We start from the raw sequence: 15,227 nt of genomic DNA, 5'->3' as shown, positions 1-15,227 counted from the left end.
TCAGATGTAAACAAAGGGAAAGTCACGCAGTTTAAGCCTGAAATAAAGCTTATTTCGACCAAATTTAACAACTTTTGCTAAGCGTATATAGACTTCAATGTTTGGTGGACGTGTTCAGCGGTTGTCATAGTAGCCGCACTCATTTATTCACTTAAAAACACGTTAGCTCGCTCCTGTGTTTGCCGAGGCGTTCTTTTCTAGTGGGGGTTGCCATGTTTGGGTCTATCCTTCTTTGTAACACCCCGACATGATCGCGACAAACAAAATATTCAGATCATATTATGTGTAACTTATATCAACTCAAAATGAATAACATTTTAATTTCCTAATTTGTTTTGATTAGGACCACTATTTATTCAAAAAGGGGCAAATTGACCCTTGGCCAGTCACGTGATGTCCACGTTTAGTTCAGTAAAACCAAATGCGGATTTGTCTGCTTTTTCCAAGTTGCTTCTGCCTAGAGTAATCATGAAGTTTTTTAGTCTGTTTGGTCGCCTCAAATCTGTGGTTATTGGAATGGTCCATGTAAAAGCCTTACCAGGTAACATAATCTCTTAATGTGGATTAACAGTGAATGATTCTAGGCTAAAACTGTTTATATTACAGGAACACCACTTTCTTCTATGAAAATGTCTGAAATCACAGAGGAGGCTTGTAGAGAGGCTGAGATCTACAGTGACGCAGGAGTGGTAAGCAGAGTCACTTTGAGTCCACAAGTCCTAATGGGGAGAGTAAGTTATACTTGACACTGCACCTTATTTTCAGGATGGTCTGATTATTGAGAACATGCATGACATCCCGTACATATTCAGTGTGGGCCCAGAGGTGACTGCGTGTATGACTGTTGTCTGCTCAGCTGTGAGGAACCAGTGTCCATTTTTGCCCCTGGGGGTCCAAATCCTGTCCTCTGCTAACCACCAGGCCCTGGCTGTCGCTTTAGCGTCAGGTATGAATGTTAGACCATCATCAGGCAATCCACTGACTTTTCACTTGCTTAGGCTTTCTTACTTTAAAAGGGACATTTAAAGCACAGTACTCATGGCTCTGGAGTCAGATTACCCAGTAGACTTTGAAAATAGATTACTTTAGTTAACATATTGAGTTTGCATTTAAATTAAGTGTCACCTTGTGGTCATTAGTTTCATTGAGTTTACTTGTGAAACTTTTAAAGAAATTATACATATACATTTTACCTCTAGTGGCAGTTTTAACAGACCTATACTATATTATTATATCATTTGGACGAGAAGCCCTACTTTTTTACTTCGACTTCTACTAAGTATTATTTTTAATAGACAATACGCTCTCACGCTGACAGGATTAAAGTACATGAAGGACCACTCTTAATTTTATAGTCAGTGCATTTGTTTGTTTGCAGCTGAATGGGATGAGTAACTGCCAGCTTTTTGTTCAGAGGTCATTTAATTACAAGCTTTTAGTGGTTAACGGCACTGCTCCTCAATACCTTACTTAGGTCTACACTAATCATGACTGATCAATGACAAAACATTAAATTTTCTTCTGAAATGGTCATAGGTCTTGATTTCATCAGAGCAGAGGGCTTTGTCTTCTCTCACGTGGCTGATGAGGGCCTGTTGAATGCATGTGCTGGAGAGTTACTCAGATATCGTAAGCAGATTGGAGCAGAGCATGTGCACGTTTTTACAGACATCAAAAAGAAACACAGGTAAAGGTTACACAAAAGTGCTATAAAAAATATTCACAAAATGCTGTCATATTCATACTAGATGCTCATGGTTGGTTAAACACCAAGGAATGTAACAATATCAGTATTACAGTAAAATCTAAATGCCATATTTACACTGTTATGAACTGTTACATTATTCACAAATATCCACTGTCCCTATGAAATAAATTAACAAAATAACATCATGGACAATATGCCATCATGGTAAACTCCTGGGTCACAAAAGTACAAATACAAACTGTGTTTCCTGGTACTTTTCTGCATAAATATTTTTTGTTAGAACTCCAGTACAGGTGTAGTCTTGCGAGATCAGTGGTGTCAGATGCATTGTTACTTAATAACTTTTAAGGCTTTTCCCCTCACCCTTTTTAATCAACTAATCGTTTGGCAGAACAACAGCCCTAATAGCAACTGACAATTAAAAACAAAATATTATATATATATTGTGCATTGGTGAAAAAAGTTCTATGTTGCCTCTAAACAGAAAGTTGAAAATGGCAATAGTTTATTGAAAAATTCACTGTAAATCTTCTACAGTTCACATGCTCTGACCTCAGATGTGAGCATTGCAGAAACAGCTCGGGCTGCAGAGTTCTTCCTGTCAGATGGACTCATTATCACAGGAAGTGCCACTGGAGTGCAGGCAGACCCACAGCAACTCAAAGGTACTGCAGTCAAGCCTCTAATGTCTGAGCTAAGGTAGTGCAAGTAATTAGTGCTGGGTAATTCATTAAAGGTATAGTTTGTAACTTTCTGAAGGTTACATCACCTACATGATTCCATGGTAATAAGAGTTAAAACCATACTTCTGAGCATTCTAGGTAAGTTTTATGACAAACTGAAGATTATAGCCACACATTATTTCCATTAAAACAATAAGATTTAGGTTTGCAAGCCCACTCATAGTAGTGTTACAACCCAGCTCGTGTGGAGAAGGGAAGTAACAAAAGAAGAAAACCAAGATCGAAAAATGGTAAAATAAGAGGTAATTTAATTTACAGGAGTGTAAGGGTGAATTAAACAAAAGGGAACTAAACATATATAAACAAAGGTTCCTTGCAAGGGATTAAACCAAAAAACAAAGGTAAAGTAACTAAAACACAAATTTAACAGTAACAAAATCTTGCACACAGACAAACACAGTCACAACTGTCAATCAAAGTGTCTCAAAACAAAAGCCACTTCCCCTGTAGTGACTGAATTTGAGACTACACACAACAAAGGCATACTGGCCACTCCAGGCCAGCAGCCCCGAGCAGGTGTCCCCAATCCTATTAAATGGGGAGGGAGGCGGCTGGAGGTGGGCGAGGCTTCAAGACGGTCCTCCAATCACGGCCCAGGGATCCGGCGGCCATGTTTAAAGGGGACAAAGAAGGCTTGGGGACACACATGATAAACAAAATATATAAATACAAACAACAAAAAGGAACTTAAGGCCCAGGGCCGTAACAGTAGCATGCTTTTCTATGTTTTTCAGTGTAACAAACACCAAGTTAAAAAAAACAAAAAAAACATGCTTATATATATTTGTTTAGTTCTTTGCCTAAAAAGTTTCATACTGATGCTTTAAATTCAGCCTTTTCTAATTGTCAATGTCAATGATCAGTTTGGGTGTTTTTAATCGGGGAGTTTACTACAGCCTTTTCTTAAATGGAAAAAAGTGTTTTGTTTTTGTTCAGGAAATTGAAAGATATTTTATTCGTTGTAATCAGACAAAACTAAACTGAATAAAAATAGTGACTGACCAAGATATATATTTTATACCATATTATTCAGCCCTACTTATAACTTATGAAGGACATGATATGCACAAACAGTCGAGGGAAATTTCAAAGCAAGAATCTATTACCTATTGCATTTTATTGTTTGACCAGCAGATGTCAGTGTTGAACTAATAACTGGCAATAAGGATTTTGTTGTGATCAGTTTTTGGAGTTTGTGCCATGGATGCACAATAGACTTTAGGTTATTCTATAAAGCTGTCCCTCATCCTTGACTCCTGCATGCAAATCCTTCATGACAAAGTTATTAAGTTCATAGAACTGCATACATGAATAATTTGAATTTTTATAATCACTAAATTAACTAATAATTTAGTGACTATATAGATAGTGATGATGGAATTACAATGCAAAGCACCTAGTAGGACAAATATTAAATGATCAAAGACTTATTTAACCATTTTTCACACAAAACCGATAAAGGAATGATTGATATAATAATATAGTGCCTTAATGGACATCTACAACCTGTTATTTTGAAGCTCAAAACATTAAACTCTTTTCACAACCTCTCATTTACTTTTGTAATTCTTTCATAAGAAATTCTAAAAAGCCTGATTTAATATTGATAATTATGATCATGAATATATTACAAGGGATGCATAATATTCAATTGGTACATTTAAACATGGCCGTCCAAAAATCTGGTAATTAGAATAATCAGATAATTTTTAACTACTATCTACTTATTTCCATGGAAATGTTGTTTCCATGGCTATAGAATTGACAACTGACAACTTCACCACTGCTTTCTAGTTTTTTTTTTTGGTAATTATTTTGCTACAATGCTGCCTGCCTTGGACCCTGAAGTGACACACCTAACACCTCTATAATCTTCCACAGCATGTGGCATATAAATGATCTGGCTTTATCTTTCTATTTCCATTGATTCATGTAGGTGATCTGCTCCCTCCAGAAAGTCACAGAAAGTCTCTGGTGTGAACAAAAAAAGAAATCAGAATACTCATATCAGGTGTAAATGTTTACATGAATAATCTGATAACTCCATTAATCAGATGATGATGTGTGTATTGTAAACATAGCTGCTGACTATGCATTTCATTTCAAAACACAATAAATGCACTACACATCAAGAAAAGTTTAAATATTTTACAGCATAATTACTCAGACCATTGTGTTATTAAATCTAATTTTATTTATAAGGTGCTTTTCATACAAATATTATGCAAAGTGGTTTAAATAATAAAAATAAATAATTAAAAATAATCCCACATGCCCTTTACCCCCCACAATCATACAGCCTACACAGAGACAGTCACAGGCACAGTCTCACCCCCATGTACAAACAAGCGCATACACACTCGCAAGCTAAAGGAGTGGTGAGTAAATACTATTGTTTTTCCTGTGTTGAACCTGTGAACTGTCACCCGTGCTAGTAGCACTCTTTCACTATTTTTATCACTCCAGCTCAGCTGAGCCCTCTGTAAACAGAGTGCTGTTAGGGGATAGGGGCAAGCACGTGTGGTGTCTATCTTTAATAACATAAATAAATGCTACCATGTAGCCTACTGTATGTTAGTGATACCACCGTGCACATACCAGCAGGACAGACTCAACTCTGACCAGGTTCACTGGGTGTATTCTGACAGCCATGACCGCTGCTGAATCATCATCATTTGTTTTTGTCAAGTTCAGAGTTGTTAGTTTTTATTAAAGGTGTAAATGAATTAAAGTGCACATGACTTGTAGATTTTCACTAAAACATGCTACCTAGCAACCATAAAGTTTACAAGTGTCAAAACTTGTCTAAATTGCTCAATAGTTACGATTAGACTAGTGTTCACGATACAAAAATTTCAAACACGATTTTGATCCTGATGAACAGACGCAATATGCAATACCAATTCCAATACCACAATGATAATTTTTTATTATTATTAGTAGTAGTAGTAGTAGTATTGTTGTTGTTGCTGTTGTTATTATATTTAGATAACAGAATGTAATTTTCAACTTTAAATCGTTGTACTCTCTTTTATATTACCGGGATGGTTCATTTCTGTCTTGTCAATGTGACTTTTCCAGTATTGGTACCCGCTCTAGTTTTGATACTAGTTTTAGTATTGATTATTATCTGATTTTAAATACGTTTGTTAACCCTAGATTAGACAAATAAAAATGTAAATGTATGTAATAATGTGTATTTTCTGTTTAATCTGTCAGAACAATGTGTTCCCTGTGTATAAATTGTCTCTGAATTTGGGTGAGATTTTTGGTGCTGATGACATAGGTCGAGGTGTTCCATTTTAGAACCCAGCGCTACTCCCTACTACTTTTTTGTTTACACAAACTGGCATTTAACTGATGTAAAACTATGATAAATATTTCAATCATAATTATAAAAACATGAAACCTGTCATATGCACTTTACGGTTAAAAGTGTATTTTTTTCTGTTTTGCAGAGGTTTCCGAGTCTATGAAGATACCTGTTCTGATTGGCTCTGGGGTGACCTATGAGAATGTGGAAGATTATATGGAGGCAAATGCAATGATCATAGGGTCACATTTTAAGAAGGATGGGCACTGGCCCAATGCAGTAGATCCACAGAGGGTGAAGAGGTTTATGAAGAAGGTACAAGAACTTAGACAATGAGAACTGGTTCAGAACTAAAATAAAATATCAGAACTAACATAGTTTGCACTTAAAGGTGCACTGTATAACTTTTATGAAGGAAGTCACACCACATGCGTGCTTTCATGGAGATGTCATTGCTTACCCCAAAGTGTTACACGGTAAACTAGTCTATCTTTAAAACTGCTGTACAATAACCTATTAATGCACGAAAAAACTGAAAATATGTGTCCTTACTGTGAGTGGGCTTGCATCTCCACACCTGAGTCTTACTTGGCCTGGAGGAGGACTTCCTCCTGCTTGTTTCCATGGAAATGTTGTTCTTTGGCTATTTATCAGTATCTTGCAAGTGACGTGGCACCTCCAGAAAATTACAGATAACGTGGTGATGTCCTCAGCTCTGTGGAGAGTACAAATCTGATGTTGTTTCTATGTTTCTTTTTTTTTTTTTTTGTGGCAAAAACATGTGAAATTGAATAAATGGAGTGTCTTAAATTTAATTTAATGCAAAGCAATAACATAGTGCACCTCTTAAGAAAAACAGTAAAATAATATTGTGACATGACTGAATTATGAATACTAACTGTTAGGCCTTACTATTTTATCCCTAATTTAGTACAATATAGCAGTGCTTGAAATAAAAAGTTAATAACATCAGATGCACAGATATGTCAATATATTTTCATAAATTGAAATCATTTGAGTATAAGGGTGTATTCATACATCCAAACTGGGACTAAACTGGGATTAAACCGGGAACTAACCCTGGACTAGACTAGGACTAAATTTAGAATTGAACCAAACAAATCTACATGAGGGCTCGAACTGGGCCCAAACCTAAAATAATCTAAACTTGAAAAACACTTATGCCATTTCTTGTAATGCAGCCATGAAAATTGAGTATTTACATATTAAAATGTCAAAGTTTTTCACTTTGTTTAAACGGTGTAGGTAGGCAGAAACTAGGAACTACACCCTACTATTTACAGTGTCTTAATAATGACTTTTGTTCCATGCTCATTTCATTTTTCTATCAAAACAATATTTATTATAATTTTTTTGCACATTTTATAAATAGCCACATAGAAAAAACATCACTTTAAACATTATTTACACACAAAATGAACGTTCTGTAATGAAAGGAGTAGTTGTATAAAACAGTAGAAAGGAAAGTAACCAGGCGTATTATAATTGGCTATGATAAAACACTGAAAAGAAACAATTTCACTGAGGTTGTCAAAATTTCACAAAATTAACATTAGCAAAAAAGCTGTACAGGTTCTTGAGGCATAACATTCACTTTTTGTTTTTTGTTTCTAAAGCTAAGGCACATCATTTAAAAGCACACCGGTCACCAAAAAGTACAAACTATATTTTTACATGTTTTCATTGCTTTTCACACAGTAACAATAGCACGCAAATATCTTCCACAAATAGATACAATTCTACAACTTAATCTAAATAATCTACTAAACTGTCCCTAGCATATCATAATATTAATAATAACAGAATAGATAATATGCACAAACTTTAATTTGTCCCGTAGAGTAAATGGTGTCACGTGTAAATCAAATATCAGTGTTCACATAAGGTTTTCATATCAGGGCTTCAGTGCAGGTTGGCTTTGTATAAAAACCAATACGGAAATAGTTTGGTAGATTAAAATATAAAATAAAGATAACAGATAGATTAAAAGATAAAATGTGATTAGGATCTGGTTTCAAAAGGTTGTAAATATTGTACAAATGTATGCATTCATAAGTAAATTAAGGGGCATGACCGTTATGAAAATCAAATTGTCATCTGTCGTTGAATACATTTACATGGCCAGTAAAAATGAGATAACTCAAATAATCTGAGGATATTTTCTGCTTGGTTTTCTGTCTTTGAAACATTAGTTTGCCCTGTTTTGCATAATTGTTCTTGTCAAAACCTGCACAAGTGTGAACAATCAGAAAGAAATCTGATCACTCACATGGTGATGCAACTGTTTACATGACCTTTCAATAATCTGATAACTCTAAGAATCAGATTTCTGGTGTGCATGTAAACATAGCCAGTGTCTGAAATGTCTTAAATACAAAATATATCAATCAGTCAACTACAAAAGCAGGGGATATAAGCAGTTTTTTCCTGGTGAGAGATTCCTAATTTTCTAATTTGGATAGAATCCCTTACATTGAATACAGTACTTGTGAGAGGTAAACAGCTTTTCAACTATATACCACAATGGAAACCTGAGTGGGCCATTATAATAACAGAAGAATTACTGAAGCCAAGCCTGCACACTACTGTTCTCCAGCCACTCAGTAGTTGTAGAGGCGTTGGCAGGGCTGCTTGAAGTGGCCATAGCGGCGTTCAGCAGCGCAGAATCGGGTCTTGGCCATGTTCTGCCTGTGGAGGCTGCTGCGGCTCAGTTTCTTACGCTCGCCCTGAGTCTTGGCCCTTTGCACGCTCTGGAGGGTGAGGAGCTGGAGGTTACAGGGCAGAGGGACCCCCCAGGCAGCCAAACGCCACGAGAGGTGCCGCCTCACTGCTACAGGCCTGGAACAACACACATGGACCACATTGGACATTTAGCTTTGTTAGTTTGAAACATGCAAGTAAGTTTAGTTAGCAGTCCCAGTTTGTCGTTTTTGACCTATGAAGCCCAACCTTGGAGGGGAACACTTCTGGAAGGTAAAATTTCCATCCATTTCTCTCAGATTTTTGGATGAAAATTTTGCATGGAGGAATAAATAACTACTGAAAGTACTAGTTGCTTTTACTTTTAGTAGTATTTTAGATATTTTATACTAAACTTAACAATTTTGCACTCTGGCTAATCAGTCATTACCAGGCATTAGATGTGCCATGAAGTTACTGTGTTCATATTAACCTTGGTGAGTCTTCTTCCTCCTCTTCAGAGCTGGCCTCCTCCTCGGCTCCACTGACCCTGTGTCTGATCTGGTACACGGACATGCTGGGGTGCTCGATCAGCAGGTTCTCCAGGGGGTCCACCTCTGGCACGGACAGCTGCCCACCCTCTGTTGTAAGACAGTAAGTGAGTATGCATTGTAATAATAATAATAATAGCAGTGATGGTACTAGAGATTGAGCTAGAGGTTGAGCTCAGTCATGGCCAATGTCAGTGCAGAGTGTTAGGATCCTTATTGGTGGCCACTAAGATCTGCCGATATTTTTGGGTCGATTTTGATCATAAAATAAAATACAAACTCATCCACAGCCCTGTTTTACTACAAAAAGTGTGTAAATTGTTAAAAGCAAGTTGCTGAAGATATATGGCCAATAAAAAGTGCATATTAACTGATTTATATATTGAGATTAGATTAGGGCTTAGTTCAATCAAAGTATTCAAAGTACTTTGTCAGTACATACATATATATTTTTCTCACCTGGCATATTGACAATGACCCATCCTCCTTCCTCAAACTCCATCAGGTCTTCCACAGTGTCTTCTGCTGCCTCCAGCTCATCCACAGCACTGCCCAGGAGGTGAGAGAGGATCTTTCCCAGCATCTTGGCTCTGTAATACCATACATACATTTAAAAACATATATAGTTATAGATGCTTTGTTAATATTTCAGAAGACAAAATTATGTTTTATAATTCTTAATCATTCTGTCATTTATTATATAGTACACAATGGCTGCCTTGCTGCCGATAAAAAACAAATCGTGATCTGATCCCTGTCACGATATACTACGTTCGAACACACACTTTTCCCCGCCCAGTCTTCCTATTGATCAGGCCACATTGTGCTCTGAGTGAGTGACAACTGGATTTAACTCATCAAGTGTAATCTCTAAAAAGCGGTAGATGACTTAGTATTTTTATACAGGTTATTAAGAAGTAACCAACTGCTTCGGTTGTGATCAAATCAAAATCTTGATCTTGGCTCTAAAACCATGATATGACTTTTTTTGGCATATTGTCCTCTCCACTCATTTGAAAGTATTATGCTCATGGCTCCATCTAGTGGCTTCACAGTTCACTCCCAGACTGTTATCACCAGCTGTCGTCTGTTTCCATTGCATTGGTCCAGTTACGTGAACACTTGGGGCTGTTACATCACAGTGACGCAGTCACTTTAAAACATTTCGAGTTGGAACATAAATGTTACCCAATAACCTGAGTTCACACTGCCCCAGGAACAGTTAGGTAATCATATGATTTATACAGATTACATATTCCTAGTACTAGACGTATACGAAATAAGAGGAGGGGAGAGTGCATTAAAGGTGAGGAGCAAAACAAGATGACTCACTAGCCTAACTTGGCTTTTGACAGGATATATAATCAATTTTGAATGTGGTTGTAGTCAAGACAAACAAAGTATACACAGGATTACATTACTTCCTTATGTATGTGTCCACTTCCTGATGTTTTCAAATGGAACACTTTCTAATGTTTTTAATTACTGAAAATGTGTACTCAAGTACAAGTACAGTTACTTGAATAATATACTCAATATACTCAATTATAAGTACATGTACACATGAAAAAACTCATCAGAGTACTAGTGACTATTTTTAAAAACAATTTTAGAAGCATTTTAGATCACGCTTTTACAGAAAACCTGAGCAATTATGTGTGTTTGTTGGTAAAGAAAAGAGCAGATTGGGACTTGTACAGCACTCAGTAACTTCTATGAGTTAAAATGTAACTAATTACAATTACATTACCAGAATTATACTCAATTACAATTATACGTTTTTTTTAAAAATCTACCAAAAAAAAAGTAATTACAGCCCAAAATCGACTCAATTATAGTATTGTGAGTATTTGTAATTAGTTACTTTCCACCACTGTAAAATATGTAACACATATTATTTTTGGTGTTTAGGTCCACAGCGGAATTTATCAGCAATGTACTTACATGTCTAAAAATGTTCATCAAAATTCTTGGAAAAAGCTGACATATTGTGTTGTTTTTGTAGACTAAAATAGATCCATAAATAGAGTTGAGTTTTTCCCCCAGATGCCTGTCTGCTGACTGGAATATCAAGCCCCTCCCTGGAGATAAATACAGACCCCAGTCCCTTTACCCAAATGTCCTTTACCCCCTCACCTACATGTCTACTCATTATTAGAACTTGTCTTGACTTTTATCAGTGTTTTGCAGGGAGCTTATTCTTTACCATCTCTGACTACATTATACAGTGCACTCCTGAACAACTGCCTGCTATGCGAGATAAATTTTGTAATAACAGTTTTCTTAAGGATTCAAAGTTAAAAAATAAGTAATTTTAAACAAAAGACTGTGCAGCAGATATCACACAGCTGAGAGGATTTACGAGAACAAAGGACAAAGGAAGATAGGAGGCTCTTTCTCTTTGCACAAAAAAGCATAGAAAGTGTAATTGCACAACTTACCAAAACAAATGAGAGAGTCTAGGCTATGTTTCTTCGGGTGTAGTCGCAGATCACAAAGTATTCCGCTATGTTGAGTTCCTCACAGATTGTTTTGATCTCAAAGTTGTTTATCGGCGAGAGTCCTCCTAGCGTCCTAATACGTAACCACGCCCCGCCCACTCAAGGCGTGGCCACACTGCGTCTGTCAAATGTCATCTGTTTCCTGATGCAGCGTAAAAATTTGGTTTTAATTTATTTATTATTATTTTTATGAAAGATTTTTGATCAGATTTATTATTTTTCATAGGCTCTATCTGACATTATGTTATTATGTTGTATGTAGTTGTTATAGTTTGTGGTTTTCAGTAAAAAGAAAGGGGAAAAAAAGGAAACAAAAACAACAGGCCATGTTTGTCTGTCATAAAATGCGTTGTTGTTGTTGTTTTTTTGCAATGTGGTCAGTTCTTACTATTTGTTTATTAGAGCATTTTATTATTTTTTATCGAGTTGAAAGTAGATTTTGTCCTGAATATAAAAAATACAGCCTGCTGTGTCCTTTTTTGTTTGTAGCATTTAACTCTCTTGTCTTTGACCCGTGGTGTGTGATCTTTGAACGGAAGCGGAGCCGACTGTCCCAGAATCCTTTGCAGAGTAATGTGTTTTGGTTTTGTGGGTGAAATGCGAAACTAACTCAAAAGCGAGACAAGAAAAGAAGAGATTAGATACAAGAAGTACTCTTTGACCTCCGCTTGACTTCATGTGACCAGGTTAGTGGTTTTCATTTATTTCCCGTAAATGTACAAAGTTATAGAAAGCTTCGCCGGGTACAGCAGCTCGTATTAATGTAGCTATGAGTTCATGGGGTTGGTACGACAGTTTTAAGTGGTACAGTTGCATAATTTCACCTGGTTTATGGCTAATGTCTCTGTAATTACTGGGCCCACAATCGATCTATGCCTAGCTGATACAATAAAGCTAAATTGTAGATTAATTAACATGTAATTTGACATAGCTAGTCCCAGAGAGTGAAAATGGAAGTAAAAGTTATTTTTCTGGGACGGTATACTTGGGACGGTATTAAAAGGCGACCCGATGTAAATTATCTGCCACAAATTTCAGTAAGGAGCAGACAGCCCATGTTTGTACCAGCAGCTTACTCAATAAAACACCACAGCACACCAAAGAGAGTGACTATCCTACAGGTCACACGGGATTGTAAATTAACAGCTGACTTAGATCAAAAGTTGGTGGTGCCTCTAGAAATTGTGGCCACGACCCTCCGTCCAGATATGGTGTTGTGGTCAGCAGCCATAAAGTAGGCACTAGGTGAATATGGACCAGTGGATTCACTCAGCCACTGCATCCAACAGATCAGTGTGTGGATGCAAAACAACTTTCTCCAGCTAAACCCAGACAAGACTGAAGTCATAGTCTTTGGCCCACAGAAACATAGAGAAAGTGCCAGCAGTCACCTTCAGTCTCCACCTCAGACTTGAATTTTAAAAGCCACAAAACATTGCAAAAATCAAAGGTATACTGTCAAAGCCAGACTTGGAGTGACTTATCCATGCATTTGTCTCCAATAAGTTAGACTACTGTAATGGCCTGTTCACTGGCCTCTCCAAAGGAGCATTAAGAGAACTGCAGTACATCCAGAACACTGTTGCTTGGGTCCTGACTAGAACCAGGAAGTACGAGCACATAAGTCCTGTGTTCAGGTCTCTGCACTGGCTTCCTGTGGCTCAGAGAATAGACTTTAAAGCAAGTCTGCTTGTGAACAAGTCTCTCCATGGCCTAGCACCAAAGTACATCTCTGACATGATCGTGCCATATGAACCATCTTGCTCTCTGAGGACTTTAGGGACCGGACTCCTGCTGATGCCCAGAGTCAGGAGTATACGGGGGTAATCAGCATTTCAGTTTTACATAGGTAAAACCTGGAACAATCTTGCTGAAGATGTGAGCCAGGCCTCTACTTTGACAATGTTTAAATCCAGGTTCAAAACAGTTCTGTTTAGCTGTGCTCATTCTGCACTCTTCTGTTTTAATGGCAAATTTATGATGATAATTTGTGATTATTTATGTTTTGATTTGTGTGATTTTAATGCCTTTCTTATTCTGTAGAGCACTTTGAATTACTTTGTATGAACTGTATGAACTGTGCTATACAAAGAAACTTGCCTTGCCTTGCCTTGCCACTAGTGATAGAATCAACAGTCTCATGGGAAGAGGGCATTGAGGAAGCCTATGAGATGAAAAAGACCAAATATCTAGAGTTAGTATTGCAAGCAGCCAAAAATTTATAGAAAATAAACATCTCTCCAGTTGAAGTAGGATGTAGGGGATTTGTGGCAACTTAAATGTTAATGGCAACTATCTGTTAAAGAAAGTTGGGTTAAGAGGGTCCTCCCTCCAACAAATCACCAAGTCCTTGTCAATTGCAGCAGAAAGGAGCAGCAATTGGGGTCAAGATCTGGGCTGTTAAATAAAGCAGGAGGACAAGATGCTGAGGGGGTTGCCATGTATCACCGTTGAGCCCTCAGGAGATGTCATAGGCTCATCAATGAAACATCAAGAAAGCAGGGTGCCCACCCGATGACCCCAATATCTTACCCTCTGAACTCCAGGCCATGATTAAAATCAATGACTCAAATCAGGGAATGAAACATCAAGTCCTATTAGCTATATTTGACTATGTTTTTTATAAGTCCATTTGCAGAACTGGTTATAAGAATACTGTATGCTCCAAACTCATCACCAACAAATGAGCAAGATTGTTCCAAATGGAATGGCTTGGCTATCACCTCAGTTTCTTTATCATTTGCCACATGCATTATTCAGCACCTTTGTGTCTTTGTGTTTATAGAGATGGCCCCACGGATTGATGATGTGATGCGGCTATGTTGTGAGTTGTCAGCCCATGAACAGATTAAGGTTGCAGTGAAGAATGCTACCAAAGGTGCTCTGGTGGCAGGAGGCAGTGCTTTTGTTGGAGCACTATTGGCTGGACCACCAGGAATTGCTGTTGGTAAGATTCATACAGTCAGTACACAAAAAAGAAAATCTGGTCTACACCACATGTGATCTTAACCCCGACTATTGCTGCCTTCCTGTCAGTTTCAATGGTGCAACCACACCTGCTTAAAATAATTTTAGATGCTTTAGAGTGAGACATTTGAGACAAGGCTTCTTTTACAGTTATACTTTAGGACTTAATACAAATTGTGTTGCCAGGCGGGGCAGTAGGTGGTCTGTTGGGCAGCTGGCTAACCAGTGGACAGTTCCGGCCTTTACCTCAGATCTTGATGGAGCTGCCCCCATCACAGAGGGACAGACTGTACCAGGACATAGTGGCCATCCTGGGAAATCTGGACTGGACAGACGCAGCCCAGCTCATTGCCCTGGTGATGGGCAACGCAACCCTGCAACAACAGGTCACAGCAGCACTCCTCAACTATGTTACTAGTGAACTGAAGGCCGAGGTGCGCTACGGAGACTGACATAACATAATTTACCCATTTTAAATCTTCAGTACAAAGATGTGCCTTTGGTTGGTGATGAGACCATTTTTGTCCTATTGAAATACAAATCATGGCAACATGGCAGTGTCTCATCATGTTGTAAAATGTAAAAACAAAACCAGCAGTAGAGTTTTCTTTGGTACTTATTTTGATGAAAACAAGTTTTTAAAAAGGAATACTCTGTATCAGGGTGATATGTTCAGTTTGAAATAAAATGTATGCATTTCTCAGGTTTTAAACCTTGTGGTCTCTTTGATAATTACGGTAGTTC

The 15,227-nt window shown here is 37.5% G+C and overlaps 3 protein-coding genes across 4 annotated transcripts; 2 read left to right on the top strand and 1 right to left on the bottom strand.

Annotated features, from left to right (window-relative positions):
* Nucleotides 1–6: 6 nt before the first annotated feature.
* Nucleotides 7–7,164, top strand: zgc:162297 (uncharacterized protein LOC555865 homolog). 2 transcript variants are annotated; one of them, XM_033985820.2, is made up of 6 exons: nucleotides 7–541; nucleotides 607–689; nucleotides 766–946; nucleotides 1,537–1,687; nucleotides 2,246–2,373; nucleotides 5,910–7,164. In XM_033985820.2, exons 1-6 carry the CDS (start codon nucleotides 394–396, stop codon nucleotides 6,098–6,100), a joined length of 882 nt encoding a protein of 293 aa, XP_033841711.2. In that variant the 5' UTR covers nucleotides 7–393; the 3' UTR covers nucleotides 6,101–7,164. The 2 variants fall into 2 exon arrangements, with proteins under 2 accessions (XP_033841711.2, XP_055088482.1); XM_055232507.1 differs by having other exon boundaries at nucleotides 369–541; nucleotides 2,266–2,373; nucleotides 5,910–6,043.
* si:ch211-260e23.9 (uncharacterized protein LOC555795 homolog) lies at nucleotides 7,100–11,574 on the bottom strand. The gene is made up of 4 exons (XM_033985810.2): nucleotides 11,457–11,574; nucleotides 9,475–9,605; nucleotides 8,958–9,105; nucleotides 7,100–8,623 (listed from the first exon to the last, which is right to left on the bottom strand). Exons 2-4 carry the CDS (start codon nucleotides 9,596–9,598, stop codon nucleotides 8,386–8,388), a joined length of 510 nt encoding a protein of 169 aa, XP_033841701.1. The 5' UTR covers nucleotides 9,599–9,605; nucleotides 11,457–11,574; the 3' UTR covers nucleotides 7,100–8,385.
* Nucleotides 11,575–12,053: 479 nt separating this feature from the next.
* LOC117389825 (protein C19orf12 homolog) lies at nucleotides 12,054–14,994 on the top strand. The gene is made up of 3 exons (XM_033987552.2): nucleotides 12,054–12,202; nucleotides 14,302–14,463; nucleotides 14,670–14,994. Exons 2-3 carry the CDS (start codon nucleotides 14,304–14,306, stop codon nucleotides 14,933–14,935), a joined length of 426 nt encoding a protein of 141 aa, XP_033843443.1. The 5' UTR covers nucleotides 12,054–12,202; nucleotides 14,302–14,303; the 3' UTR covers nucleotides 14,936–14,994.
* Nucleotides 14,995–15,227: the final 233 nt, after the last annotated feature.

The sequence above is a fragment of the Periophthalmus magnuspinnatus genome, chromosome 3 (assembly GCF_009829125.3).
Source record: "Periophthalmus magnuspinnatus isolate fPerMag1 chromosome 3, fPerMag1.2.pri, whole genome shotgun sequence".
Taxonomy (NCBI): domain Eukaryota; kingdom Metazoa; phylum Chordata; class Actinopteri; order Gobiiformes; family Gobiidae; genus Periophthalmus; species Periophthalmus magnuspinnatus.
Note: the sequence above shows the minus strand (reverse complement) of the source record. Positions and strands in the feature narration are given on the sequence as shown.

Bases quoted from the DNA above. Each gene is read 5' to 3' on its own strand.
- zgc:162297 (XM_033985820.2), top strand. From the start codon at position 394: ATGTCCACGTTTAGTTCAGTAAAACCAAATGCGGATTTGTCTGCTTTT. The intron at 542-606 runs GTAACATAATCT...TTTATATTACAG, and splicing joins CCATGTAAAAGCCTTACCAG to GAACACCACTTTCTTCTATG. The intron at 1,688-2,245 runs GTAAAGGTTACA...AATCTTCTACAG, and splicing joins GACATCAAAAAGAAACACAG to TTCACATGCTCTGACCTCAG.
- si:ch211-260e23.9 (XM_033985810.2), bottom strand. From the start codon at position 9,598: ATGCTGGGAAAGATCCTCTCTCACCTCCTGGGCAGTGCTGTGGATGAG. The intron at 9,106-9,474 runs GTGAGAAAAATA...GTCTTACAACAG, and splicing joins GGTCATTGTCAATATGCCAG to AGGGTGGGCAGCTGTCCGTG. The intron at 8,624-8,957 runs GTTAATATGAAC...GTGTTGTTCCAG, and splicing joins GAGGAAGAAGACTCACCAAG to GCCTGTAGCAGTGAGGCGGC.
- LOC117389825 (XM_033987552.2), top strand. From the start codon at position 14,304: ATGGCCCCACGGATTGATGATGTGATGCGGCTATGTTGTGAGTTGTCA. The intron at 14,464-14,669 runs GTAAGATTCATA...TTGTGTTGCCAG, and splicing joins ACCACCAGGAATTGCTGTTG to GCGGGGCAGTAGGTGGTCTG.